This window comes from Drosophila gunungcola (genome assembly GCF_025200985.1).
Source record: "Drosophila gunungcola strain Sukarami chromosome 2R unlocalized genomic scaffold, Dgunungcola_SK_2 000020F, whole genome shotgun sequence".
NCBI classification, from domain to species: Eukaryota; Metazoa; Arthropoda; class Insecta; order Diptera; family Drosophilidae; genus Drosophila; species Drosophila gunungcola.
In genome coordinates, this window is record NW_026453174.1 from 1,166,967 (window position 1) to 1,194,627 (window position 27,661).

A 27,661-nucleotide genomic window follows, 5' to 3' on the forward strand; every position below is an offset into this window, starting at 1 on the left:
TAACCGAAATGTTAAAACTTGTTTTAAATTAACCCCTATTGTACCACAAATGTTCCCTTTCGACTGATATGCTTCATAAGGAACATGGTATCAGGGGTTGGACATAACATACTGCTCCCTATGGCCATCAAGCTCGACCTGTGGGATCTGAAAACGGGCAGCAAAACTAATAATGTGACTGAGGGCGGGGCCAAAGCTCCTGGTAATGCCATTTCAGCCTTGTCCATCTACTCGTACATCTGGCCCGCTCATAAGTCATTCGAGAAGGGGCAAAAACAAATGCTCTGTCAATTGTCGGCCAGCCGCAAATGCTATAAAGCTGACAAATGTCGAGCGAGTGAACAGATAGATATTCGATGTGGGGAGAGGGATACAAACACGGATCGCAGGTACTCATAAAACTGTCCAAATGTCAATATTCCAGACCCACGAAGTTGTGCCAAAAAATACTTTTCAGGCCGCGCTCGCTTTGATTTCGGTTGCCTGACTGCCTGACTGGCTGGCTGGCTGACTGCCTGACTGATGAGGGCCAAAGGGAAGGGAGCAGTAACCAGGACGAGGAGCCAGGACTTATTTGTTGCTGTCTGCGAAACACCTTGGCCAAGCAATTTCAATTTTACCCACAGCCGACAGCAAGAAAATGAACATGTCAACGGCACACGTCGGATATGGACTTGGATTTGGCTTTGGTTTTGGCTCTGCGATAGGGTGTGCACTGTAAAAAAAAGTTTACCGCACTATCTATCTATTAAACATAAAAAAAATTAAAATAAACAGTTGAAAATTTAAAGTCTTTTCGAGATATAAAGGCATCCAAAAATGGCTTATTAAAAGTCATCAATAATTTTTTTTAAAAGAAATTAACCCTTTATATCAAATTGCCATGGACTTAAGTATTAAGATTAGATTTGAGAAAAAAATATATCTCTAAATAGTTAATTTGTATTAATACAAAATGTATCTTTAGAATTCAAAAAGTCATAGTTTAAAGTGTTGATTAGTACAAAGATTAGATTGTAGTAAAAGATATCTAATAATATTTTCAATTATTTCCTCAGTGTACATTTTTGTGGCTCGGTTAACCTGTCGGAGCTGCTCGGCTGCTCCTATTCGTTGCGCCTCGATTCAATTCGATTCGTTTTTCGGGGGGCTTCGACGTTTTTTTGGCAACTTTGTAAATATTACAAAATTTAGGTGTCTCGCTTGGTGAGTGCGCCAATGAAATATTTATGCTCGCACACAACGAGCGGCGGTGTATCTGTGTGCGAGTGTCTCTATTTGTGTTTGTTTTTGCACGAGCGTCGCCCCGTTTTGTGCAAATATAAACCGACCACAGTCGAAAGGGGGTTTTCGGGGGCGACGGCAACTGACTGACTGGGCCTGCCAGTTGTCTGATAAACAGACAATTTGCCAAAGTGGATACGTGCATGGCGCGTATAATTTTGGGCACACCTGAGCCCCCGTTCGGACCTCCTTTCGATCCCTCCCAGCATTTGGCCTAGACCCCGAGTGGAGCAACAGGAGCACATCCCCAGACTACCCCTACCCTCCTCGTTCCTTGTTCCTCTGTGGCTGTATTTTGTGGTTGTGGACTTTAGCCTGATGAGTGTATCTATGTGTGCCAGGCATTGAGTGTGTGCTTAGTTGGTTAGTTTGGCTGCTGAAGCGACATTGACAGGCCGAGTGACTTCCATTCTAAGCGGATTTAAATTTGCCGAAAGAAGTTTGAGTTTTAATGGAGCTGAAAAGCCTAACAGGGCTGCATTTATATATATATACATGTATAATTAAAAAAATGGTATATTTAATCCTTTAATTGCTTGATCTAAAATAATTATTGTGGGTTGTAATTGTCCTTTTGATTTATTTCAATTGTTAAGTGCATAAGTTAATAAAACATTCTTGGAACTTGAAAAACATTTACAGCCGTTTAGCAAACATTGTTTTCTCCAAATAAAACTTGCTAATTAATAGTTATGTCGAAAACTACGTGCTTGAGGGACTGCCTTCCATTTCAATTTCAAGTTTGAAATTTGAAAATTCTCTGCCGGCTGTATGCGTCAGTGCCTCCCACACAGCCGCTGGCCATACAGAAGAATCTCCGGCGTAACTTTTACGATTTTAATCGTGCAAATTTATGGCATTTTCCCGCACGATTTCCCCGCGGACACACATATATTCGGAAATAAATAAATGATGAAAACAAACATGCAAAACGCACACAAAGCAACGCCTATAAAACTAAACTTTGGCCAATAGTTGCTGGCCAAAAACACAGATATATATGTACTATATATATGAATCTGCATGTTCCGATGGTCGGAATGGTGGAATATACATATATTCAGCTAAAGTCAGCGCCACCGCGGGTTTTGGCTCCGGATTGCCGCTCATAATTTTTGCAGTCGCAGCATAATAAATTTAAAGCCCGGTCGAATCGAAGTTAAGTTGAGTGAATGGCTACTAACTGGGCTTGTTTCACTCGATTTTTTGCAGGTGAACGCCGGCAGCTTGTCCGAGCAGGCTGGCCTCCAGCCCGGCGATGCGGTGGTCAAGATCAACGACGTGGATGTCTTCAATCTACGGCACAAGGACGCCCAGGATATTGTGGTGCGCTCCGGCAACAACTTTGTCATCACAGTGCAGCGGTGAGTAGACTTAACAACTTGTGAATCCAAAGGGTGTTGAATATGAATTTGTACCCTCTACTCCATCCCCTAGTGGCGGCTCCACCTGGAGGCCCCATGTGACGCCCACGGGCAATGTGCCGCAGCCCAACTCGCCGTATCTGCAGACGGTGACGAAGACCTCTCTTGCTCACAAACAACAGGACAGCCAGCACATCGGCTGTGGCTACAACAACGCGGCCCGTCCCTTCGTAAGTGTACTAATTTGCAATCACCCGGAGTATTTCCCATCCCTGTCCCACCACATCATTTATAAAATTCATAAACTGGCAGCCCAAAGTTGGCAATGCGGAAAGTTTTAGTGGCCCAGCTGATGCTGACGTCCTGATGATGACCAATGATGTTGATAGTTAGTTCTAGAATGCCCAGCCCACACTTTGCGTTTATTTTGTTGTCTGTCTGTGGCTTTTCATATTCATTCATTTCATTTTCGGTTGTTGGGCTACGGAACCCTAACCCCTAACTCCAAATACCAACCTCCGAACCCAAACCCAAACCCCCTGTATGGGTTGACAACATTTGCATTTATACGATGTCTGTCTGTCTGACGCTCAGTTTGTTTGTGCGTAGTTTTGAAAAGTGTCAGAATGAGTAATGAATATGAGTGCTAGGATTATTTGCCTGGCAAGAATTAATGTGCAAAGGTCCCTCACACACAGTCACACACACAATCACCCACCCATCCGTGTTATGCCATGCATAGTAATGTCTCTCTCGAGTGTGTGTGTTTGATATGCATACATTTACGTATCTTTTATTGTTATGAATTTGTATAATAATAGCTCCAGCCAATGACAACAGACATGAAATTGATTTGGGATCATTTTATGTGCCAAGTTTCAGAGCAGCTTAATGTGATTTAAGGCTAGGCGAATGGCATAGTTGAAATTGGACCTAGATATTGGTAAACACCTCTGGCGTTGGAATATGATTTAGTATGCAATTTGCAAAGGAACCGGATAAAAAACTCAATTTGGAATTAGAATGTGTATGTTTTAGAAGAGGCAATATTATGAAAGGCTTAATATTCGAGAGAAGATGCTATTGATTATTGAAATAAAGGAAAGTTTAATCAATCAATAAGTATTTATAAATTATAAAGGCATGACTCTGTTTCGGTGAGCTATAATTGCGAGAAGCGCAGAGAAGGGCTTAGGAAAATGGAGAGCATAGCTGAAATTTGTAAGCACCTCTTGCGTTGAAATTTAATTTAGAATGCGATTTCCAAAGGAACCGAATACAAAACTCAATTTCGAAATATAATAAGTATGTTTTAGTCGAGGCTTTTATTCCGTTTCGCTTAGGTAAACTTTGTGAGAAGCGCAGAAAAGGGCGTAGGAATGGAGAACAATAATTCACAATTGCAATAAGTGCGTGGGGTATTTTGTTTTTTCTTCTTTTTCATTTGTAAACTTATCCCATTCTACACTTACTCGGTCTGGCACAACTTCTCATGTACTTCCTATTCCTCGCATATATTTTTCAGTCCAACGGCGGCGATGGAGGCGTGAAGAGCATTGTCAATAAACAATACAACACCCCGGTTGGCATTTACAGCGATGAATCTATTGCGGAAACACTCTCGGCCCAGGCGGAGGTTTTGGCTGGCGGTGTGCTCGGGTAAGTTTTTCCGGGGGAAAGTCGGATGTAAAACTGGGGAAAAGGCAACAAACAACTGTCTGGGCGGCAGCCGTGACAGTGCGAAATATCAGAAAAAGTTTTACTTAAAAATGTTCTTGTTCTGCTCTGCTTTGCTCTAGGCAAACAAAAAAAAGAAACGAAGGCAGAAAACGGTCGAAACGGTGAGTGCAATTTGGCAAATGATAGCCAGGGCAGCAGAACTCTGGACAAGTGCTTCAGCTTGTGCCAGTTGCCGACTTCTGCGGGCCAAAACGCACGCGTGGGACCATTAAGCGCGCCTTTAGCGCTTAATTTCTTTGGGGGATTTTTTGGCCAACGCGGCGGATGCGTAACAATCTTGTTGCCGCCACGCACTCACTTAGTTGAGCATACTTTTGGGCTGCGCTGCGTACACGCTTGAAAGTATGCTACAAGAGCTCTTCATTTCATTTACTCCGACATTTCGAGACTACACTCTCATCCGTTAGGGCTCACTTTACTTGCTTCGTTTTCTACGAAAATGTCGTAAGCCTTTTTTGATTGTGGGTTTAAAAAAGCAAGGGTTCTTTATCTGTGTAATTTAATGTTAGAGTTATACATGAATTGTAAAATGACTTATATTGATTAATACGTTCTCCTATTTCTAGCGTCAACTTCAAGAAGAACGAGAAGGAATACCAGGGCGATCGCTCCGAGGTTCTGAAGTTCCTGCGCGAGGAGGAGACCGGCCAGTCCACTCCAGGTAAAGAAGCCAACTACGAACTGGCCCGCCTGCTGCTCCTCCTGAACGACGGTGCCAATCCGTTCGTCAGCGAGGAACTAGGCGATTAAAAGGGGGGCGGTATAAAGGTGGGCGGGCAGTCTGCCAGATGCTAGCGAATTCTTTTTTTAAAACGCCCAGCAAAGACCTTGAAATGCGTGAAATCCAAATGTTACTAAATTGTTTTGTTCTCTTGTCGTTTAACCCCATCAGACCAGCAGAAGGAGATGGACTTTCGTTTTCTCTATTTGAAGACACATTTCTAGTGCCCACACACAGTCATGTCTAAAAATATAATAACCAACAATTTCAAAGTCACCTGCACGGACCTAATAAGTAGTAGATATTAAAGTATTATTTATTGAGTGAAGCAAAGAGTTTTATAAAGGCATACAGCTTAATAGTTTTTCGATAGAAGGGGTTATTATTTGAGTTATCTTTATTTAAGGTCTTACTTTTAATAGACCATCTACTTTATAGGAGTGTTTGGGCTTAATTTGAATTGCCAGCTCATTTCTGTCGACTCATTGACTGCTAAGGAAAACTTGAATGAAACACACCCATTGAGTATCCACTTTCTGTCTATCTTTCTGTCTAACTCTTGTTTGTATTTAAACTGTTTTCCATACACTACACCAAAATCAACAACCTGCTGCAACAATCACAACATCGCCCACTACAAAACATATAAACAGCATTCGGCAACAGCCACTACGAGCATGATGCACCACAGCAACAGCCCCAACAACAGCAATACAACCAACAACAACAACAGCAATACAACCAACAACAACAACAGCAACACTATCACCAGCAACACCATCAGCAACAACAACAACAACAGCTATCGAGCACCACTCGCCATGTCAGCGCCCCCGTGAACTCCCCCAAGCCCCCGAGCACCGGCGGACTCCCAACTGGCCAGAACATTTGCACGGAATGCGAGCGCCTCATTACGTAAGTGACGCCCAAATGGATCTCACTTAGCTTTACAAAAAGAATCTGGGTATTGAATGGCACTGATAGGGTGATATCTACTTTATATTGGTATCTCAGAAGCTTAATTGTATTACAGTTTGTCACTGTTAAGTGTTAGATACTGATATTAATCTATTTTTTATTTTTTCTTGTCTTTTTATTCACTAAACTTGATTGTTTTAAAAATATTTTATATAAAAAAAAATCCAAATATTATTATGAACATTAATAATGATATTAAGTAACATGTTTGGTTTGATTTCTTTAAACTCACCTGATATGGATGTTAACCAACTAGTCTCTTTTATTTTAAATTAAAAGTAGCATAAATAATCTTGATATTGATATTTTGATTAAAATATGATTTGATTTCTGTATGTAGATACATAAGTCATTAAGACTTAAAATATCATTTTAAGCATTTAACTGATATATTGTTTTAAATATGATTTGATTTTTGTAGATTAATTGATTTAAAAAGTAATGTTTAACATTTTAAAAGTAATGTTTAATTACCATTAAGACTGGACAACAGGCCTACATTTTAGTTAAACCTGTTTTAAAAGACACTCATTGGAATATCTAAGCAAGAGTCCCTTGAACCATTCTTCTATTCTGAGATACAAATATCAGTTTTAACCGGTATCACCTTATCTGGTCCAGTAAACACCCCAACTCATGTGTGTAAATTAGCGTTTGTGTGTGCACATTGACTAACAGCTAGAACAGCGATGCTTCCCCATTATTAACTAATTCCCAGCAATTAGTGGAGTTACCTAAGGGGTTCAGTTTCCAGGAGCAGACTTTAGGCAGGTTGTGTACATGTAAATTTTCCAAATAACTGATGATTATGATGATTATGCAGAACCACACAGTCCCGCCAATTTTTACTGGACACAGAGCCACGCAATTGGCGGCAATGAACGGCGCACTCCACTGCATCATCAAAATCAGCAGGATGAGCGGATTGGGGTGCAACTGCAGTCGAACACCCTGGCGCCGGCTGCGCCGCACAGGCCCAGTTTGCCAGTTTCAAAGGAGGAGCAGCCCAGCAGACAGGATCAGGAGCAGGCCGATCCGCGCATAATTGTGCTGCCCATCTGCCCCAGCCTCCAGGGACCGGAGTACAAGGCCGAAATGGAGGCGGCGGCGGCGGCTCTGGCCAATGACCAGGATGGACGACCACGTCCATTGACCGCCAGCGGACATCCGGCCTGCCAGCTGTGCGGCGTGGGCATTGTGTAAGGACCCCCGTTGTTGTTGTTCCTGGTCGCTGTTCAATGATAATTCATGCCCCTCCCCGTGTGTCTGCATTTTAATTCGCATTCGATTTTATTACAAGGAGCCATGGACCCATGGCGGCGAAGTCAATTGTTTGCCCCTCACGCACTGCCCTCCACAACACCTGAGCTCCGGCCACGAATAAATCCCCTGATCCAGACCATGCGACGAACCATCATTTGTATTAATTTGTATGCCAATTTAATTGGGCCGCCATCGGAGCTTAACTCGATAATGCATTATAGCTTTTTACATATTTCTCGCATTACCTCCGAAAGGACACTGTTTTTAATGTCCACACACAAATGCACAACGAACTATCAGTAGTAATCAGTAATCAAGTGCTGTTCGATCAATCATCGACTTTAATTATGTCTGCAAAGCGTTCGAGGAGCTCTTCAATGGATTTAGTCTGGGCAAAAAATGTAGTAATACCACCAGCTTTATTCTAGCAGTTAAAAATACTTTTGGTATTTTTATTAAACTCTTTGTGATGAACAATATTTTTTTATAAACAGTTTGGAGCCCCGAAGTTTCAATACTACCAAAATGCTTTTGAATATTTATATTAAAGTAACTTTAGTAATGAAAAATATTTTTAAAATAATAAAAATTTGTAATCTCCTGCTGCAATGTCAGTGAGAAACAATTTTTTTTTTTAAATTAAAGAGTACCGAATTGAATGCAAATGGTAGATATTATTGTCAACATATTTTAAGGCAATCCCATACCCTCGAAGAGCTGCTTGAACTATCGATTCCTCATTACAATCCCGCTAATAAACCCACTTTTACCTTACCCATTTTGCAGTGGCGTCTTCGTGCGCATCAAGGACAAGAACCTGCACGTGGAGTGCTTCAAGTGTGCCACCTGCGGCACTTCGCTGAAGAACCAGGGCTACTACAACTTCAACAACAAGCTCTACTGCGACATCCACGCCAAGCAGGCCGCCATCAACAATCCTCCCACCGGCACCGAGGGTTACGTTCCCGTCCCCATCAAGCCGTAAGTGATCAAAGTTATCCCCAATATTTTCTCTGATTTTTTTTACTGGCATTTCCCTTTACACGGCCAATTGGTCAGTGGCGGAAAAAAAAAGGGGTACGAGATGGAATACAAATAAATTCAGCGCACTCGCTGTATGCCAAAATACGCATGACATGACGAGAGACGAAAAATGGACCAAGCTCAACTCTGTTTTACATACTCTTTTAAATGTTGTGTTAGCTTAAAATATATCTAAAAATAGGGGATGATGATAGAAACTACTATTAAGCTTCTTAACTTTGCTTAAATTCCATATATATTATTCGGATAGTGATGTCTTTGAGCACCACAGAAATCCTTAATGATCACGTACAATTTTAATTTAAAGTTTAAAAATTTACTTGTTTTATCGTGCAGTCTACAAGAACTTAGGGTACTTACCTCTTCGGTTTATCCTTTCCAAACACACCAATTGCCTTGTTTTGTTTTGGTTGCCCACCCTGCAACCAAATGGAAATGAAAGAGGCGACACTGATTGCTCTGCTGACGTGTCATCGGTTGTGCCGCAAATTTTTAATAAATGAATTGGCAACATATGTGTGTGCCACATACTTTGGCTGCCAACTAAAACGATGGCAATCGAACTGGGAATGCACTTCCCCAATGCAATCGATTGGGGATACATACATACTTGTATATCGGGTTGTAACCGCCCAAGGGTGTGCGATATTGCTGGTGTGTCAAAAATTTATACGACCAGTGACAGTTGCAATTTGCATTTGGCATTTGGAATTTGTTTGGGGTTTCTGCGTGATGTTTGCTTAATTTAAAACGATGTGTCGTTGGCCAAAACCAAATTAAAGGTCTTGCACTGGGGGGCAATTAGGCGAAATGGCTGGTGACAGGCAATTACCGCTGGCAAATCAGATTGTCTAAGCTATCCTCTCTGTTCTTTTTTTTTCGTAGCAACACCAAGTTGAGTGCCTCCACCATCTCGACGGCCTTGAACTCGCACGGATACGGTGGCTCAAACTCGAACGGCTACTCCAATGGAAACTCCGCCCCGGCACCGGTAAGTAAAGCCATATGTAGTGGGTGGAAAACCCCACCTGTTAAGTGTTAACTGTTCCCTGCCGTGGCTAAAACAATGTCAGACACTCAACGAAACACAGATGTATAGATATAGACACAGAAACACGCTTTATAGGGTCCCTTTCCCACAGTACCTTTTCCACCTGAATCAGCTTTTGCAACATGCAATTTTATCATATTGGCAGCAAAAATGTTTGCTTTAACTCAGCACATTTCGCCGGAAGCGCCAACATCCGACATATGCTAAAATGTTAAAAATCATCTTCAGAACAAGGAGAAAGGCAGAGAAAAATGCAATATAATGCAAAAAGTTTGCGTGCCAGCAAAAGAAGTTCAAACATCTCGGGCAATTTTATCAAGAAACGCTTCTTGTTTACTGTTTTCTTTGGCTGTCTGTTCCTCACTTTTCTTGGCCACAAAGCGATCGAAATGAAATAGAAAAGTTTTATGCATTTGCCAGCACAGAGGAAAAGTTTATGCAGAAAAGTCTTCTAAAAGATATTTAAAAATATTAAAGGCAATAGTTTTAACGAGCCATGTTATATACAAATGTTTTTTTCTATTTATTTCTGTAAATTGATTTCACATAGTTTTTTCTCTGTGTGCCCTCTGTTTATGTGTTTTTGCCTGTGTTTCTATTTTATGCATTCTGTGTTTTGCGTGAGTCCTCTGTTTGCCTTGCATGGAGTTAAAGTTAAAGTTATTGTTTATGTTTGTTGGAACGACCTACGGCTGATTGGGTAAGCGGATCAAGGGGGTTTTCATTGAGGGATTGTAGACTGAAGACTTCCCCCTTGGCACGGGACGGTCGAATCAATCGGATCGACACCACCAGATTGATTGCATGGGGGTATAAATAGTCTACTTTACTATTTCTCTGATTCTGTTTCTGCGGCGGCCAGCGCATTTCGCGAAAATGTGCAATGGCTGCTAGAAGCTAAATATATATGCCAAGCTCTGCTTTTTACTCATTCCGCGCCGTATGTTCGTATTTTTTTTGGCTTATTTTTATTTTTTTTTGGCTTTCTATAAAAAACACACAGCTGCAGCGGTTTGTCAGCTTTTTGGCCGCCGTGGCCGCAGTTTCATTGCGCCCTGTGCCCAGTGCGCATCTCGTGCAACATCGAACAGCCGTGTCCGTGTCCGCGAAGTGTCCGTTACTGTGTCCGCAGCGAGCGGACACTAGAGAAGCGACCGATCGCCTGACCCACGAAAACTGTCCAGAAAACGGATTAAGAACTGTGTTCCAACGACCAACGATTCAACGAATCAAGTGAAACGACTGTATTTCAGTGATTTAGGCCAAGGAAAACTCTTCTCGCAAATCATTAGCAAAGGTTGCATAATCACCCGAACGGATTAGCCAAGGAATATGGATTCTTTTTCAGTCTTACCTTTTGGGAGTGGGGCTTTTTACTTAGCCCCGCTCATTGACCTTGACCTATTAGCCATTTTTAGACTTCACTACACAATATACACACACACAAACTCGCACAAATGGGGTTTTAGTTAATCAGCCGTAGGTTCTGTGCCAATTCTCACAGCGCGTGCATTTTAATTAACTGCCTTTTGTTAACCCCCGCCTGCCTGCCTGCCCGCATTAACCCATTTAGCCTGAGTCTGAGAGCAGCCAGGAGTTGCCTTTGCCACCGCCCCCCTCGCCCACCCAGCTGCTGCAGTACGAGGCGGAGCAGCAGCAGCAACTCAACCCGGAGCAACACCTGCCCTCCACCCAGCAGCAGCAGCAACACACGCGCACCCACAGCAGCCTGTCATCCATTTCCAGTGGCTCCTCCTCCTCCGGAGTGGGCGGCAGCGGCAGTGGGAGTGGCAGTGGCAGTGGCGTGGGCCAGAGCCAGCAGAGCTACTCCTCCACGCTGTCGCTGGACCGCTTCGGTTCGCCCCAGCACTCGCGGCAGACATCCGCCTCCTCCACGTCGCTGGAGGTGGCTGCTGTTGTCGCTTCCCCCGCTGGTCAGGTTGATAATTACTCCTTGGCGACCCCGCCCTCTCCGCCGCCGCCGCCTCCTCCGCAGGCTCAGGTCGTGACGAATTACAGGCTGCAGGCGCAGAACGAGAACGACATGAATACGCAGAACAAGAGCAGCCCGAATGCGTACAACCAGCTTCTGAAAGAGTACTCCAACAAGCTGCAGCAGCAACAGCAACACACCAACAACACGACACAGAGACACAGCAACAACACGGCCAAGCCATTTACAGGGGCAACAACAACACCACCACATCAACACCTGCCACACCAACAACCCCAACACCAACAACAACAACAGCCGCTTGTGGCAGCACTAACGGCGACACTTGCTAATCAATTGAAATTTAACCCACATCAGGTTGCAAGCCCCCAAGCAACAGCATTACAAGCAGCAACACCCATAGAGGCAACTGCAACAGATAGCCCAGCTGCAACAGCAACATCAGACAATATGTCGGCCTACGTGGCGGATGAGCCGTCTTCGATTTATGGCCAGATTAACACCAACTCGGGTGCTTTAGCCCCACCCCCTCAACAACAACAACCCACCGCTAGTGGGGGCGATCAGCCCTTCGAGTACGTCACGCTCACCGGCAACGTCATCCGCAGCGTGCAGGCCCCCGGAAAGGGGGCGGGCACCAGCTACAAGGTAATCCAACCCACTCCGCCCCCCAATTAGACCAAGGTCGTCGAGGGCAGTGAGCAACAGGACAAAGTTAACTTTACTCAGGGAAATAAGTCGGCTTAAGGGACATTGGAGACTCGCTTTATCACCTTTTAATTGGCCACCTTTGGCAAAACCATGTAAGAGATTGATTTCATTCTGGAAACCTCTCTAAAATTATTTAGATCCGCTAACCCCTAATTGAAAAAAGTGTTATTAAAGGCACTTTATTATTTACATTTAAATTTAAACTTCAAAAGGTAATACAAGAAATATAGACTTGATAATAATTGTTAGAATCTCAATAAAAGCGATGTAGGAAAGGAAGCTCAGCTAATTAGCTTAATTAGTTTGCAAGCAATATTAAGATCTTCTCAGTAGTAAATTAATTGCCTTAAGTTGATATTCCCTGAGTTTAAAAAACTTTTCCTTTGAATAGAATAAATAAAAGAATACTTGCTTACATTTTTAGTACTATATAGTTAATGTTGTGTAAAGCCCTGTTCTTCACTGACCTTTGCCTGAATCAATGACCATCAAGAAACCAAAAAAAGTGTAAGTACCTGCATTTTGCTCCGCTCAGCTCGCTGCGATCAGCCCCAAACTAACTGACTTGTTGTGACGTGTTGTAAAGTGTTATCTTCGAATTGAACCTATAAAATCTATGAGATAAACCAAGCTAATAAACCATTCTATCTTATTCCATCCAAAAGGTAAACCAGGGCTATGCCCGTCCATTCGGTGCCGCCGCTCCAAAGTCGCCGGTGGCGTCGTATCCGCCGCAGCAGCAGCAGCAGTCGCCGCGTCCCGCTCCCGGCGGTAACAACAGCTTCAACAACAACAACCCGTACGCCACTTTGCCCCGCAGCAATGTCGGCCAACAAGGTAAGGCTGATGATGACGACGGCTGTCTGTCAGAGGGTGAATGGGTCTAGTCGCTTAAGCCAATTGAGATTTTGTACCATATTTGTATGCCCATATATACCCTATTTAGCCCGCAGTTTAGTTCCTTTGTTGTTAGTCAGAAACAAAAAAACTGAGTGATAGCCGATGTAGAAAGAGCGATCGTTGTATAGTATTAACCGGATTTCTGTTTTGTAAAGACAATGAGTTTTATATATATATCGAAATAAATTGCACATGACTTAACCGCAAAGCCGTAAACCACCGAAACAACTAACCAAAAACAACAGTCCTTAAAAAAAATTGAAATTTTTGAAATGCTTCTGGCAAAATTTACTAAAACCATTTTCTGCTCGTTATACCCTGTTCACGTGAGCAACTTAAATGAAAACTATTTGGCAAATGTGGCTGCATAAAACATTTAGCATAGTTTAAGTTACACTACACTCTATATATATATATATATATAAAATGTCTGCTGCCCGTATGTTATATACCAATCTATCTGTGCTATGTACATATGTAGGTCGTAATGTAAGGTACCAGCAGCAGCAGCAGCATCAGCAGTACAACAATCAGCAGAAGCAGCAGTATAGGAACTCTTACCCCATGGGATCTAATTATAGCACCCCGAGTCAGTCCCCCTACATCATCTCCTCCAACACCACCAACAACAACAACAACTATAGCAGCTACAACAATAACAATGTCTATCGAGGTAAAATGCAGCCAAAATGCAACAAAGATTCCCATTGCCTCGCAGCCAAAGTTGCAGTAATTCAGTATTTTAATTCACTTGTTGAGTCCGATATCATCCGAAAAAGCTGCTGCTTTAAAGAGTTCTGCTATATATTACATATCCATGCCCATCGCAGCCATATAAACCCATTCAGGTCGAAGCACACAAATGAATTGCATTAGCAGTGCTCCCATCATCGCGAATGTGTTAATAATGGAAGCATTTTGTTGACAAACTCAATCAGTAGGTGGAAACATTTTAAAATGTGTTTATCATTATTATGGGCCCAGACGGGAAATTAAAACTGACAATGGCCGATGCCACCGCGGGTGGGGGGATATGCAGGGGAGGTGGTTTCAATGCCAATGCGATTGCCATCTTCCACTTCCGTGTGCCAGTCGAAAGTGCTGAAAGGCGAATGCAAACGCGAAATCGCTGGGAAAATGGTGGGGAAAAATCGAGGACAAAAGGGTGTGGAATATAACCAAACGCAAACCAAACCGATTCGATCCGAAAAACCAAACCAGAATGAAAGCAAACCAAACCGATACGCTGCGTATACGTAACGCGTTGCCATTGCAACGAAACAAGACCCATTCATGTTTCCCAGAAATAAATGATATAAAATGTATTCGCTTGCCGCTGCAATTCCTGCCTCAGCCTACGTTTCTGTTGCCATTGTGGTCACCTCCTCCTCGACGACTTTTTTTTTGCCAGGATAGGGCTTTAAATGTAGCGCAAATATCCCATCGGGGAAAATGAAGAAGGCCGCAGACGGTGGGCTGTAGAAGAAAATGTACACAAAAAGTAAAATTATGGATAAAGGTTAGGTGAATTCAGGGAACAATTTCGGATTGCAAGTCCCTTACTAAATTATAACTATTTAAAACCCAAAAACGGAATATGAAATATAATAGACGTAGTGATTCATTAAGGAATAATATAAAAAACTTCCATACTCATAAATGTTGTACAGAAAGTTAACAGGCAACTTTTTTAAAACATAAATATATACAATATAAAAGGGAAAACAAAAAAAAAAAGAAAGAAAGTTTAAATTCAATAATAATATAAACAACTTTTAGAATAAAACGTCTTAAAAAAGTGAAAGTTGAAAGAAAATATTTTGTTAAATATTCCAAAGTATCCAAATCGAAATATTTATTAATTTTATTTTATTTGACGCTTGGTTTCTCGCTCACTGTGCTTAACGGCTTTAACAAGAACACTTTGGGGTCTCTCACGGAAATTTCTGGTGTTTTTTCTTCGCCATCTGCACATATATCTCTGCTCCTCCGTGTTTGTCTGTTTGTTTGTTTGTTTATCAATTACCGCGCTGCGATGGTGGCTGTCATAACGGAAATGAATTAACAACAAATATGGCGGCACCGGCAATTGCACTCCCAATTTATGGGGCAATTTTCGCCAGCGCCCACATTCGTTAAGCAATTAAAAATGCAATTAGCAAGGGACGCAAAAGGAGAAGCTCCTCGATGGCATAAATCTTCATTCCGCCAGAAATCAATCTCCTAATCGAAGCGAAAATCACGCACAACCGCAGCAATCATTTGGGGTTTCGGTTTCGGGTTACGACCCCAAAACTTTGCCCCCATCTAAACCAAAAAAACAAAAAAAAAGACGAGTGGCGGCATATGAGCAAATCCAGTTCCAATTTGCTGAGGGGGTGGGGGAAAACGAGAAATGCTGGCAAACAAATGTTTGCCTTGCACAAATGCCGACACGCAGTTCAGCTTTTCCCACACGGAGCGGGAAATGTAAACGAAAGCAGATAAATTACCAGCCATTATTATACGAACAAGCATCCGCCTCAGTATTTCCCCACTTTTCCGCAGTTTTCTTGGCATGGAGTGGCCAAATATTGAAGCGTGCCAAGGGGCCATATATCACAGGAAACTCTGGCATTCGTCAGAGCGAGGATTTATCGAGGGCACTTTGCCTTCTATTTTTGGGTATCGGGCGGAACTATTGTCCTAGGCTCATTAAGCATAATCCCACGAATAATTTTTGTTTTGGTTTCTGCTTCTTTTAGGATACGGTTTCCCCTACACGTATTAGAAAATCCCAAACCCTCTAATAAAAAGGCGTGCAATGTGGGCGATATGCTGGAAAACAAATATATGTTCTACAGAAAACCTAAGCATACTATCAAAATTGAATGGAATACTATGAGTTTTAAGCAATAAACTGCAAATCTATATACTTCAAAGAACCACCTCCACAGATCTTTATAAGAAATCATAGTATAAATGCTTCGTGCCTAACCGCATACTGCTTCAAGCGCTCTGAAAAGTCTCTCCGCTCTCGGATATTCAAATATATCTGTTCTGTCTATATAAGTACTAATCGAACTGTGTGCCCGGCTATTCTAAGAATTTCTTTCTTTGCACAACTTTGCATGCCTTTTGTCTAAGCACAATGGGGGAGAAATGGGCCAGAAATAATAATAAACATAAAGAAGAACTTTTGCCGAATGCCCTGGCGGCCTCTTATTATGGTCGAAAACTTTCTGTTTTTGCTGCTGCCAACATTTTTCATATGACAAAATATTTGCGGCAATAATTTCGTTTCATTGCGTTGGCTTATTTGTTTTCCGTTTGCAGTATCTGCCACAGAAACAGTCGGTCCTTTGTCCTCCGTGTGTTTCTGCCATTTTCAATTTCAGCGAAATTACAGCCAATACCGAATTATGCATAATAAAATCCAATGACTACCTGTCGACGCCGCCATTTTTGCTCGTTGGGATGGGTTTTTTCTGTTTTTTGTTGGGGGTTGAGTGTTGGGGGTCGAAGTCAGACGTGGGCCCATAAAAAATGGAAGTAAATATGCGTGCCTTGCGGAGGGAAGAGAATTTTCCCTCGTCGTGTCTACGCGTGTGTTTATTGTTGCTCGCCATGAAAATGGCTCTGAAAATAAGAAATAAAAAATTTATTTGCCTCGGCGAGGGGCATGAAATGTTGCCCCCCTTTCGCCGCTCGTCTATTGTTGAATCGCATTTAATATTTTCCCTCTTTATACGGCCAGCGATACACCGTTGTTTGTTTGTCTGTCAACAAATTGCAATGGGTTTGGTTTGGTTTGGGTTGGGAGTAAAACTTTTCCGATCCACTCATTGCTTCGCTTCGATTGAGTTACTTCTGTGTGCCTTTAACTTGACCATCCCTACACCACTCAAAGTACTCGAACCACTCGCAGCCCATTACCTACACTAAAACCAAAAACTGAACAAAACAGGATTTAGTTGCTTTAGTTTTTGTGCCGCCTCTTGCCTAGTAGTTTTTAGTCTAAAGTTGTTTCTGTAGTTTGTAAATACGCCTTCGAATTCGCTGCCGCTGTCTCCGTTGCACCACCACTGTTCCACTGATCCTTTGAACCACTGAAAACCGATCCACTGATCCACAAACCAACGCTCTGCCGCTTTCTCAGTGCCAAGGACTAACAAGCGCTTGTCTTTTGTTTCTTTCTGCTCTTATATTTGCCCTGTCCGCCCTGCAAAACTAAACCAAACTAACACTCTGCGTCCCAAAATCACACAACACACTTGACCCCTTGACCCCTGGCTGTTCCGCCAAAAAGCTGGAGAGGCTGTGGAGGAGCTGCAGCCAGAATACGAGGAGGAAGACTGCTTTGAGATGGACATCGAGGTGGCACTGGCCGCCAGTCGGCAGTCGCAGCGTGGCTCCAGTTTCACCTGGCCACCGCCGCAGGATGACAGCCACTTGGCGCCCACCGCAGCACCACTCTATATCCCTCCGCCGGAGACGCAACATGTGGTGGTTTCGAATCCGGTGCAACAAGTGCCTCCATTACCGCCTGGAGGAGCAACTGCTCGACTAGATCCGCAGCCTCAAGTGGAGAGCTCTGCACCTCAATGGCAGAGCTACTCGGCTCCCCAACTTACCACCCACCAATTGGCGGAGCAGGAATCGAGCTCGGATAGCTACACGTCCACTTCGACCACCACGACAACCACTTCGGAGGAGTATCAGCGCATGTACGCTGCCCAGATTCAGGCCTACCAGATGCAGGAGCAATCTGGCTCAGAGTTCGACTACCAGGTGGACTATGGCAGCACCCAGGATTCCATACAGGACTATGCCTCTGGACGGAGAAGTGCCCAGGAGTGTGTGGACTCGCTGGCGGTGCCATTGAGCACTTATAAACTAGTCGACATGGTAAGGGAGGTGACACCCAGTCCCGTGACCACACCCACTCAAACCCCTGCTCCTGCTCCTTCGACGCGTCGTGTTGTGTTCAACGATGAACCGGAGATCAAGGAGTTGCCTCAAATGTCCGGGGAACTGGAGACCATACCCGAGGAAGATCGGGAGGGTCTGGTGATCGAACAGAGATGTCAAATCCTGGAGAGCGAGCGCAAGTTCCAACCCACGCCCGAGATCAAAATAGAGATTGCCCCAGTGCGCCAGATACCTCCCACCAAGATTCCCAATCCCATGCCCAAGGAGTGGATTAATCCCATGATTCGAGTGTTGACCACAGCCCCGGAGGTTCCCTTCCACCTGGTGGAGTGCCCTTTTCCCCGGCCCTGTGGGGATGACTTCGAGGAGGAGGCGGCCAGAGCTCAAGAGGTGCATGCTCCTCCTCCTCCACCTCCTGCTCCTGCTCCACCTGCTCCAGCTCCAGCTCCAGTTGAGCCCCTGCGGGAGTCTCCTCCCCGGGGATCCCGTCTCACCCAAGCCATGGTAACCGCTCCCGAGTTCGAGCTTAAGTTTGCTCCTCCCGCCGACCAGGGCATCCCATTGCCGGAGGAAACCGAGCCATATATGCCACCACCCATCGAAATTAAACCGTATTTGAGGGAGGACTACCGCCCCAAGTCGCCATTTGTGAGTGCCCTGACCACCGCTCCCGATCGCCCCTTCGAAGGTCACTTCGACAAGGATGTGCCCATCCACATGATTGACCTGCCCACCCCCAAAGAGCACCTGAGCATGTGCGATGCCCTGTGCACCGCCCCGGATCGTGGCTACACCCCCCTGAACCCCGAGAACGCCATGCACCGCGTGGACGAGGAGCAAAAGCAGCAGGAACTGAAGAAGCATGAATTTCAGGTGCTGGATCACGAGGAGGAGCTGGGCATTCGACTGGAGCCGCCGCAGTCCGTGGAGTTCTACGAGACGCGAAAGGACCAGCCGCGGAAGTCCTCCGCCTTCGCGGCCATGCAAGCATTCCAGCCATCCCGCGAGCCGCTCTCCTCGAACCCGGTATCGAATGCTGGCAGCGTGGCCGACACCCCGCGGGCGTCGATTGTCTCGGCCCTGAGAGGAGAGGAGGAAACCGATCTGGAGTACCAGAAGTACTGCAAGGCCCAGCAGCGCAACCAGAAGAGATTGGACTCCTTCCACAAGAAGGAGGAGGAACTAAATGGCCTCCAGGGCCAGCAGTTGACGCAGCTGCAGAGGGAACTCTCCAATCAGCAGCAGAGCCTGCTGAGCCAACAGCAACTGCAGCAGTCCAAGTTGCTGCAACTGCAACAGTGTGCCCAGAGCCAAGAGTTGCAGCAACAGATACAGCAACTCTCGCAGAAGTCCCAGCAGCAAGAGCAACATGTTTTGACCCAGCAGCAGCAACCTCCTCAACAGCAACAGCCCCAGAAAACACAGCAGCAACAGTCCCAGTCAGCAACCCAAAGAACCCAACAGCAACAGCAACAAGTGTCCCAAGTAACCCAACAGCAACAAGTGTCCCAAGTAACCCAACAGCAACAAGTGTCCCAAGTAACCCAACAGCAACATCGACACTCCCTGCTCTCGCAAACCACTCTCGCTGAGACCCAAACCCTTCAGGCCCATGCCAATACCAATGCCAATGCCCAATCTCAGAGTTCCGCCTCCTACAGCTCCAAAGCGACTGCTTGCTCTAACTCCTCTTCCACAGTCCCACCTGCTTTCGCACCTGCTCCTGCACCTGCACCTGCTCCTCCAGCTATCGCTGTACAAAGTAGCCACCACCAATTCGATGCCCACGAACTGATCGAGGAGACCGCCGAGGAGCTCGAGCACTCGGAGGTCCTGTTCCCGCCGCCCTCCCCGCTGAGCCACCTGACCAAGCAGGGCAAAGCCGTACAGTCCGGCCTCCACAAGGCGGACAGCATACCCAAGTATCAGCGCAACTGGACGGTGCTGCCCACCCAGAGTCCCATCCGCACCCCGGAGCCGCAGGAGCTGCGCGAGAACGTGCCGCTGGCCTTCGTGGATGCCCCGAAGGCCCCGGCACCCAGTGACTCATCCGCCCCCGCTGTACATAGACCCATAGCCCAGGCGCCGACACCTGTGGTGGCTCCCTCCCGGGAAAAAGAGCGGGAGAGGGAACGCCGACCCCAGCTGTCGGTGCCCATCATAATCGAGGATCGCTCGGGTCCAGTAACGATGGCTTTCCAACCGCTAGACGAACTGGTGCGCCCGGACCAGGCCCTGACCCCCACGCGGCCGTACACGCCCTCGCTGACGAACAAGCCCGCGCCCATTGTGCCCTTCTACCAGACGGAGGAGAAGCTGGTCTTCGAGGAGTGCTCGGCCACGCACGCCAGAAACTACAACGAGCTGAGTGCCTCGCCCTTTCCGGACAGGACACGTTCGCCGGCCCCGGGACCGCCACCCAATCCGCTCAATGCGATCAGAGCTCCGAGGATGAAGGAACCGGAACCGAAGTCGACTATTCTCTCAGTGTCCGGAGCTCCTCGTCTGCAGACGGGCTCGATTACAACGGGCCAGAGCTACCAGGGTCAGTTGCTGGCCCACTCGGAACAGAGTTCGCAGTCGGCCAGCCAGAGCTTTAGCCAGCAGCCCGAGAGGATCACGGAGCAGCGAGTGGGCAATCTGAGCATCCAGCAGAGGGAGCAGTCCTCCCAGTTGCAACAGCAGGCCCAGTCGCAGTCGCAGAGTCAAACGCGCAGCCAGGTGGGAAACACCCAAATCGAGAGACGTCGCAAGGTGACCGAGGAGTTTGAGCGCACCCAAAGTGCCAAGACCATTGAGATACGCACTGGCTCGCAGTCGACCAGTCAGAGCAGGGGTCAATCTCAGTCCCTGAGCCAGTCTAGGGGTCAATCCTCGTCAGTCAGCCAAAGCCAGGCTCAATCGCAAACCCCATCGGATACCGAGCGTCGCTCTTCGTACGGCAAAACTGGATTTGTAGCCAACCAGGCCAAGCGTCTGTCCTGTTTGGAGCAGGAGATCAGCAGCTTGACCAGTCAGTCTCAAGCCATCAGTGCCCGGGCCTCTGCTCTTGGAGAGGGTTGCTTCCCGAACCTTAGGTCCCCCACATTTGACTCAAAGTTTCCATCTGAAACCAGCTTCCGCGGAGTCCATAGTGCCGGGCTATGGAACAGCACCGCTGGCAACAGAGAAGCTAATGGCACCACCACCTGGCTTCATCCTGCAGCAACAGCAGCAGCAAAGATCTGCCTTCTCCGGTTACCAGGCAACTACCACTTCATCGGTGCAGCAGAACCAGAAAACCACCTCCTCATCGCTAGCATCATCCTCATCAGCATCAGCATCTGCTTCAGCATCGAGATCGTCGCAAAGTCTAACCCAAGCTTCTGCTATTACTACCACCACTAATAACCAGGCCACCATGGCCTACAGGAGCAGCAATGGCAGCACCATTAAGCCTAATCTGGCCTCGCGGCCATCCATCGCTTCCATCACAGCTCCAGGATCAGCTCCAGCTCCAGCTCCATCAGCAGCTCTAATTAAAGCTAAAGCCCCGATTGCGCCTAAATCGGTGATTGCGAACGCCGTTAATGCTGCTGCTCCGCCCGCGCCCGCTGTTTTCCCGCCAGATTTGAGCGATCTGAATCAGAACTCTAATGTGGATGATTCTGCAGGTGCCGGCAACAAGAGCGCAGGAGCCTTCGGAGCCACCTCGGCGCCCAAGAGGGGCAGGGGCATCCTGAACAAGGCCGCCGGACCAGGAGTCCGCATCCCATTGTGCAACAGCTGCAACGTGCAGATCAGGTGAACAGAGCATCCCAGTTGGTTTGTTGTTGGCTTCCGAGTTTGAATTGTGTTTATTTTGTGGCTGAGATAGATACTAATCCTGAATGTCAAGAGATGTTTTTGATTTATTTTGATTTATGTTTAATCCAAAGAAGAACATATGGATACCTGACATTGTCTTTGATTTGTGTTTATTTGTGGCTTTGAAATATTCTAATGGAAGAACAAGTTTGATATATCTCTATATTTTTGTAACCATACTGATATCTGACATTACCCTTTGAACTATGTTTCTTTGCTGCATTGAAAGTTACTAATCCAAAGAGGAGTTAGGTATATCTTCAGACTTTTCTGACCTTACCTCAGTTATTTTTTGTGATCAGCTTCCTACTGAAGAGCTTGATCCCAGCCTAATTCCCACTAATTTGCCTGCCACTAATCTAACCCGCTCGCTTTTTGTGTTTTGTTTACCCCCGTTTTGTTGCAGTTCCTACAGGAGTTGCCACCGCTGCCAAGGCCACTAATCCGCATGCTAATCCTCAAACCTATGCCACCTTGCCACGCCCCCATCCTCAGGCAACTGACTTAGCCGCCCACGAAATGGATAAGGAGCCTCATCAGGAATCGGATGCCACTTCCTTGCTGGCCGAATCCATTGGAAAGATTGATATGGGTGACAAAACCCATGCCTTCATGCAGGAAGCTGGCAAAATCATTAACAATATGTTGGAGGCACGATTGGCCAATAATGGTGGACCAAGTGCTCCACTTTCCCATGCGGGAAGCTCTTTGAGTCTGCGCAGCAACAGTAGCTCCAATCTCTCGAAGAGTCCAATGATTGTGCGCAAACGACTGGATCTCGAGGATTTTAAGAACTTGGATCCCACCAAACCGGTGGCTTTGCAGCCTGTTATAGCCGTACATTCCCAGAAGGATCTGCCTGCAGAGGCGGGAAACCAAAAAGCACAACCGCAGGTTCCTCGGGTGGAGCAGACCCTGCAAATGGAACTCCCTGCCCAACATCCCATGGGCAAGATACTCGATCTCTGCGATGGCGGCAAGCCCATCGATGCACCCGAACCGGTGGCATTTAGGAACAATCTGAGACGCACTGGAGCCACCCATGCGGCTGATCGGAGGTCCTACATAGAACCCAAACAAGAACTATCCGTAGCTGCCAGTCAGAATGCCAATCAGAATGCAGATCAGAATGGGAATGGCACCCAGAACAGCTCACCCACCTACAGTGTGTCCGTAAAGGCCCTGGGACCTCATAGTGAGGATCAGAAAACCATGTCGGAGGAGAACGAAAGGGCCGTGAGTCAGTTGCTCAAGGAGGGTAAGCGTCCCGTGTGCTGTCAGTGCAATAAAGAGATCACCTCGTAAGTAGAAAACAGCTCAGCTTGACCTTTGTTCGTTGTTTAATTAACTGATTAAAATATTTGGAATTTACTGAAGTTTTGAAATCGCTTATAAAGGTTTCCAGGGTTCAGATTCACTTTCTGACTCAAAATGGACACCTTTACAAGTAATTTTGATACCCAAGTGATTTTTTTTTTCGCATACTAATTTATTTTGTGATTTCGCTTTCCCAGAGGACCCTTCATCACGGCTCTTGGCCGCATCTGGTGCCCGGATCACTTCATCTGCGTGAACGGCAACTGCCGTCGTCCGCTGCAGGACATTGGATTCGTTGAGGAGAAGGGCGATCTGTACTGCGAGTACTGCTTCGAGAAGTACCTGGCGCCCACCTGCAGCAAGTGCGCTGGCAAGATCAAGGTGAGTGCTTTAATTAGTCGCTCCTGGTTTATTGAACTAAACATTATAATTCCCCCACAAAAGGGTGATTGTTTGAATGCCATTGGCAAGCACTTCCATCCGGAGTGCTTCACCTGCGGCCAGTGCGGCAAGATCTTTGGCAACAGGCCCTTCTTCCTGGAGGATGGAAATGCCTACTGCGAGGCCGATTGGAATGAGCTGTTCACCACCAAGTGCTTCGCCTGCGGCTTTCCCGTGGAAGCTGGCGACAGATGGGTGGAAGCCCTCAACCACAACTACCATAGCCAATGCTTCAACTGCACGGTACGTAAATGAAAAGATATTCAAATACTCGTTACTAGTAAAGTATAGTTTAAGTTATAAGGTGGTGTATGTTCATTAGGTCAATATCTATAGACACACCAAAAATTATCCAAAACGAACCACTATTTTAAAAGTAAATAGTAAAGTTTTATTTATGAAGTCAGTTTTAGCTGAGTAGCGTGTTATTTCTGACTAAAGTGTTATTTCTTGTTTTAATTTATTATTATTAAATTGTTAATTAATCAAAATCTGTACTACAGTTCTGCAAACAGAACCTGGAGGGTCAGAGCTTCTACAACAAAGGCGGACGTCCCTTCTGCAAGAATCACGCGCGCTAAATCGCCGACCAGATGATTTTGTTCGACTTCAGGGATCACGCACACTTACCAACAACAACAACAACTATCTACACAATCCTCGGATTACTTGGATATCTAAAGCTTATTATTGCAATTGTCAGAGTGAATAATGCGTAACAATTATTATTTCAATTTGTTTTGAATTGTGCACACAAATGTTATCCTAATTTTAAATGATGAAAACGAATCACTCTAAATCAAAACCGTAGCTGCAAACGACACGAAATCGAATTAGCTAGCAAATTATATATGATGCCCAACACAACACACCGCAACACAACTATTATTTATTCAAACATCGTATCATAACCGAACTACCGATCCCACAAGCTAATTATATATATATAAATATATATATGTATACTGTGGCCAGCGTTAATTTACTTAGTTGAGCCTGGAAACTGTTGATCAACCCGGAACCAAAAGCTTACAAATCGCGCGAGAAGATTTCCCAAATCGATTGGCGACGCATCGGAATCGAAAAAGTCAAACGAGGTTGCTTCAGCAGGCAGTTGCTTATTTTATTTATAAATTGTATGTTGTAAATTATCCATAATTCGATTGTAAATTGTAAATGATCAGCAAGTGAATAAATTTCGAAATCTTTTTCGCGTTTAATGAATGAGTTTTTGTTGTGGTCGGCGAACACAGGAATCCTAATTTACTCCGCATGTAATGTCATAATCGTTGGCAACTTCCGGTTTGGTGCGCACACACACGAATTCCACTGGCTGCCTGACAGTATGCAACAGTTTTTGTTTTCCTCCCGCACACATACACACATACGCACTTGTACAGCAATTTCATGCTTAACCGATTTTTGTTGGTTTCATTTGAGCCTGGTATTTTATTTTTTCGGCTCTCGGTTTTAAGGTGTGAGTGGGTGTTTTTGGGACTGGGTGTTAATCGCTGGGACTCCAAGGGAGCCACGGATTTGCAACCCCTCTGAAAAGAAAACTTCACAGGCCTGACGATGGCAGCAAAATTCACGCTAGATTAAGCAGGATCAGGACGTGCTGCCACGCCCTTCTCCCACATTCCCTCTCCCTTTTCCCGAGGAAAGAAAAACAATTTGGGGTTTTTGTGGCATTTTTCAACGATTTGTTGGGTTTTATTTCTCATGTTTAGTTTACGTCGCCTTGCACATTACAGTAAAGGACTTTAAGTTAGTTATCGAGTGTGTGAGTGTGTTTTTGTGTTTGTGTGTGTGTGTGTGTGTTGTACTCGTGCAGGACACGCATACAATTAGTCGTAACTTATATATCATTAGGGGTAGGTCTACCTATGTTTTGTTTTTGTGCGAAACGCATTCAGAAATCGAAATCGACATCGAAGTTCAGTATTCAGTTGGATATTCGTGGTTTCCGAAAGTGCGCGCCAAATTTGTCACCGTAGCGTTCCGTTGCGAGCTATGCATATATCCCAAGGGATACACATACCTACAATACACTATATACTTTAGTTTTGCTCTTCGTTTCTGGCCTGGTTTTATAGTTTAGTTGCTAGAAATGCATTCGAAATTTTCGTATTTACAGCTCGATAGTTTCAGAGTTTCAGAGTGTCTCTTGTTTTAACATTTTCATTGTTTGATTTTCTTTTTGGATACTTTAATACTTCAATGGGTAGGCGTATATATGTATAATTGCAAGTATCTAGAATTCGTAATAACTACGCTGCGCATCTGCTTAATGCTTACAAAAATAAATTCAACACATTCAAGTACAACAAACAGCTTACAGTTTACAGTTTACAGATAGGGGTTACATTATATATATTCATTTAGGAGCAGCTTGAGTTCCGTACAAATAAATACCTTTGGGTTAACACGAGTGTCTGAAGTATCCAAACTGAAGTATCAGTTCGATAGCTACAGATGCGCCAATATATCGATCTGATCGAGGGCACTGGCCTGGCCAGCTGGATTTTGAGTTTGAGTTTGGGTTTGGCTGTGGCTGTGGCTGCTTCTTGGTGACTGGGAAATGGTCACTATGGTCACCAGATCCTTGCTTTTCGAGGCGCTGGACTCCCTTTCTGGCACCCGATTCGAGGACTCTATCTCCACAATGGCCGAGGTGAGCAATGTGTTCGACTGCAGCGCCGTGTAGTCCGGCAATTGCTCCACCACCGACGGCTCCGGCATTTGCAGGTCCTCGTTGGCCAATAGTCTTCCGGACGGAGCCGTCTCGATGTTCCGCTCGCTGCACACTAGACTGGAGGGCGTGGCGTTCCTGGAGCGGTAGCTGGGCGGCAGACTGTACTCCGATCCGCCCATGCTGCTGCTGATGGTTCCTCCGGCCCCGCCTCCTCCGCCGCCTCCGCCTCCCATTCCGGATCGCAGGGTGGTCAGTGGAGCCCTGCAAGTAAGTGAATCAAAGACATGAATTATTTACACATGAGCCAAAGTCAATCCGGCTCTGTTTGCCCTTCTCGGGCATAAGATGGCAAATATGTTAACCAAATGCACAAATTTGCATCCATGAGATAAGAGGTATAGGTGGTGTCTATCTGGATGCACTGAGATATAAGTTAGCCTAGGCTTTCGAAATATAATTTTATCTGTATCCATGTTTTAAAAACTAATAATAGTAGTAATTTAATCTACATCTATTTTCTCCAAAACTTTTGAAAATAGAATTTAATTATTTAAAATAAACAAAATACTAATTTTTAGTAGTTCTTCTTTTATTTAGCAATAAGAATTGTTTTTCCAATTTCAACAAATATTAACTAAATTGAATAGCCGTATTATTGAGTAGTTAACCATTTGTTCCAGATAACTTTGAATCATTTTTATCAACTGGAGCAGTACAACTATTAAAAAAAAATATATCTAAATATATTTTATTTATTATTTTTACGTTGTTTTAGTTGAATACCTATCACTTTAATTTTATTTTCTCAGTGCACCCAAATGCTGGCAGTCATCAGTATGTATGAGATATATGGCGACTCTGTGCCTTTTCAAACAGACGAGTGCGTATATGCGAGAGTGTATTCCCTATATTCTCATCTTTGTCAATTTAAATAACAAAAGGCCGCTGTGGCAATTGTTGCCATGTGCATGTGCGATAGGAAAAAGCAAGGGATCTAAAGGGGATGGATTTGAAAGAAGATATTTTTAAAGGTGGGGGCTTTTGGGGGGAACTATATCCAAATCACAGACAATTCACACTTCAGTCGGCAGAGCACAAAAGTCAACACTCAAACGCTCATCTGCACATAATGGCCCTGCCGAGTACTCGCAAAAGGGGGCGGGACTGGGCTTCCAGTGGGCGTGGCTGGTTGATTTCTCAAAATCCAAGAAGGTCGCACAAATTGTATGGAGCAATTTGGAGTATGTAAAATTGCATTTAATTGTTCCGACAAAGACGCCGGGCGCACGGAAACAGGAAAATAAGTCATCCTGCAGGAATCGGGCCTATCTATATGTTGGCCTCCATTGTCCAGGATGCGATGTGATGTGCTGTGCTGTGCTTTGCTGTGCTGTGCATAACAGGCAATTTTCGCAGCACTTTGGCCGGCACTTTTGTTTGT

General features: G+C 45.2%; 2 protein-coding genes across 2 annotated transcripts in view; one reads left to right on the top strand and one right to left on the bottom strand.

Annotated features, from left to right (window-relative positions):
- Nucleotides 1-24,745, top strand: part of LOC128256484 (PDZ and LIM domain protein Zasp) — a 60,142-nt gene extending 35,397 nt beyond the window's left edge. The window contains 14 exon segments of the mRNA XM_052986878.1: nt 2,497-2,648; nt 2,722-2,878; nt 4,174-4,307; nt 4,955-5,049; nt 6,911-7,286; nt 8,137-8,331; nt 9,280-9,385; nt 12,776-12,947; nt 17,299-19,424; nt 19,473-21,026; nt 21,028-21,704; nt 23,282-23,465; nt 23,529-23,768; nt 24,029-24,745. Of these exon segments, the coding sequence (XP_052842838.1) occupies nt 2,497-2,648; nt 2,722-2,878; nt 4,174-4,307; nt 4,955-5,049; nt 6,911-7,286; nt 8,137-8,331; nt 9,280-9,385; nt 12,776-12,947; nt 17,299-19,424; nt 19,473-21,026; nt 21,028-21,704; nt 23,282-23,465; nt 23,529-23,768; nt 24,029-24,106 (6,246 nt within the window). The 3' untranslated portion in view covers nt 24,107-24,745.
- A 562-nt stretch (nt 24,746-25,307) lies between these two features.
- Nucleotides 25,308-27,661, bottom strand: part of LOC128256475 (protein enabled) — a 38,017-nt gene continuing 35,663 nt past the window's right edge. Inside the window, exon 7 of the mRNA XM_052986866.1 lies at nt 25,308-26,481. Within this exon, the coding sequence (XP_052842826.1) occupies nt 25,995-26,481 (487 nt within the window). The 3' untranslated portion in view covers nt 25,308-25,994. The remainder of the gene's footprint in view (nt 26,482-27,661) is intronic.